The sequence below is a fragment of the Sphaeroforma arctica genome (genome assembly GCF_001186125.1).
Source record: "Sphaeroforma arctica JP610 unplaced genomic scaffold supercont1.262, whole genome shotgun sequence".
Classification (NCBI taxonomy): Eukaryota; class Ichthyosporea; order Ichthyophonida; genus Sphaeroforma; species Sphaeroforma arctica.
Genome location: NW_014040296.1, coordinates 97,190 through 99,299, shown reverse-complemented (window position 1 = coordinate 99,299; position 2,110 = coordinate 97,190). Strand labels below are relative to the sequence as shown.

Genomic DNA, 2,110 nt, shown 5'->3' with positions numbered 1-2,110 from the left:
GAATCAACTACACTTACCAAAAGCAAACGACGAATTGATTCCCCGCCCAGCTATCTGCTGCATGGCATTGTCATGCACATGCCAGCCCTCTCCTCTGGCACTATTCTTCTCGCGTTTGTTGAGCGGCCGCACTCGCACAGCCACGTGCACCTTAGACGCTTCAGACGTCATGGCGAATCAGCGATATATAGATACATGCATTTATCTATATGTCTGCATACATATACAGTAATATACGCATATATACATGCGTATATACATACATACATGTATCTATTTATGGAGATACTTATAGCCGCCTTTCCCTCTTATTGTTAAATATTTATTGTGAATAGAGGGCCGATGAGCCGATGAGATTGAGATGGCGGCAAGATTGTACAGTTGTTAGAAAAAGCGCAAGTTTCAATCTGCCCGCCAAAACCGGTACCGAACTGGTTTAAAGGTCTAAAACAATGCCGAAAGCAAAATGTGTTCCATTACTTTCCTTGGACAAGCATACAGGTGATTATATGAAATATCTTATGCACACGACATATGTATGTGTGTGGTATCATATGCATACGTGGTACAGCTTATTATGGTATGCATTCTGTCACGTGCCAGTATACATATGTGTATCCAAGTTTCTGCTGAGTTGGCCTGGCTATAGACATACCATATATAGATACACAGATTAGACTGTGCCATATAGTATCCTATATCATATAGCATTCAGCTATTTGCTACATCGATTTTTAGAGTGTGCATCGATATTATCAGGACTACCCATATTATACACTTAGCCTAAGTTACAGAGCACGGTGTGCGCTGGGTTTATCCCTATCACGTACGCACATAGTTAAGCATTAGCTTATAGTGTATATATATATATATATATAATAACTTTATCTAGATATTAAATTTCTAATCTAGAACGTATACATCATCAAAGAAAGCCTAACCGCGAAGTTTATTACACTGATATACCTCACAATCGTCCCTGAGTCCACGAGTATATATCACGATGCCAAATGGTGAAGGTGTCGAGTCTTCTCGCACATCTGAAATGTCATATACGAATGGTGTGCACACACAACAACATCACAGTGCAGCGAGTGGTACCGGAATAACTCCCAACCCAGATACAGCAAGTAAGAACGAGAAGAAAAGGGGCAACAAGAGGAGAAATAATAAGAATAAAATCCCGCAAGCACGTGCCGACGACATGCCCGGCGTGCCCGGTGTGTCAGGCGGTATTAGTGTAGGTAGCACCAATGTAGGTAACGTGGGTGTATTTACCAATGGTATGGGCAGTATAGGCAGCGCGAAGGGGGCTATGAACGGCTTTGAAGGTAGTGGGAGGGGTAGGGGAAATAAACACCTGAACGCGAATGCACCGGTGTTTGTAGCGCCGCTGTTAATGACCCCGGGGGATATGGTTAGTCATGTGGGTATGTCTACCGACGGTATGAATAGCTTAGGTATAAATACAAACGTTAGGCACAACCCAGATTCGGATAGGAGCCATGGTGATACAGCCGTCGATGCAAGCAAGACAAGCGTAGGTGTACGTGAGGGTATCAATAGCACTCCAGACCCACTTGTACCTACCAGTGCGAAGAATTCGAAGAGCAAGAAGAGCAAATCACAGCGAAAACGCACTGAGGGGGGTATTGGGGGGTCTAATGGAGGGCCTAATGGGAATGGGGAGATAGTAGATGGTTTGGCCGACGAGAAGAGAAGTTCTGCAATGACCAGAGCTGAACGGATGGCACGACACAATAGTAAGGAACAGGCAAATAGGCTGGTGAATAAACGGTATGTACTGCATTCATGCTATATGTGTGTACTATATATATGTATGTATATGTATGTATATGTAAATATATATATATACATATGTGTGTGTGTGTGATGTGTGCATATGGGTAGTGTGTGTATGTTTATACACATATATTGAGCTTGTGTGTTTGTGTGTATTTATGCGCTGCAGGTATTAGCCATGTCTGTGAATGTTGTACCTATCAGTAAGACGATCCCTGCATGTTCTACATGTAGAGACGAGAAAATAGGCTCTTGTATCCGAGAGTGTAAGTGTGTATATCGAAACAGTCTCTAATAGTCAATAAGT

The 2,110-nt window shown here is 42.7% G+C and overlaps 1 protein-coding gene across 1 annotated transcript in view; it reads left to right on the top strand.

Annotated features, from left to right (window-relative positions):
- Positions 1-741: 741 nt before the first annotated feature.
- SARC_04577 (hypothetical protein) overlaps positions 742-2,110 on the top strand; it is a gene marked incomplete at its 3' end in the record, with an annotated part of 10,372 nt that continues 9,003 nt past the window's right edge. The window contains exon 1 of the mRNA XM_014301598.1: positions 742-1,797. Within this exon, the coding sequence (XP_014157073.1) occupies positions 1,004-1,797 (794 nt within the window). The 5' untranslated portion in view covers positions 742-1,003. The remainder of the gene's footprint in view (positions 1,798-2,110) is intronic.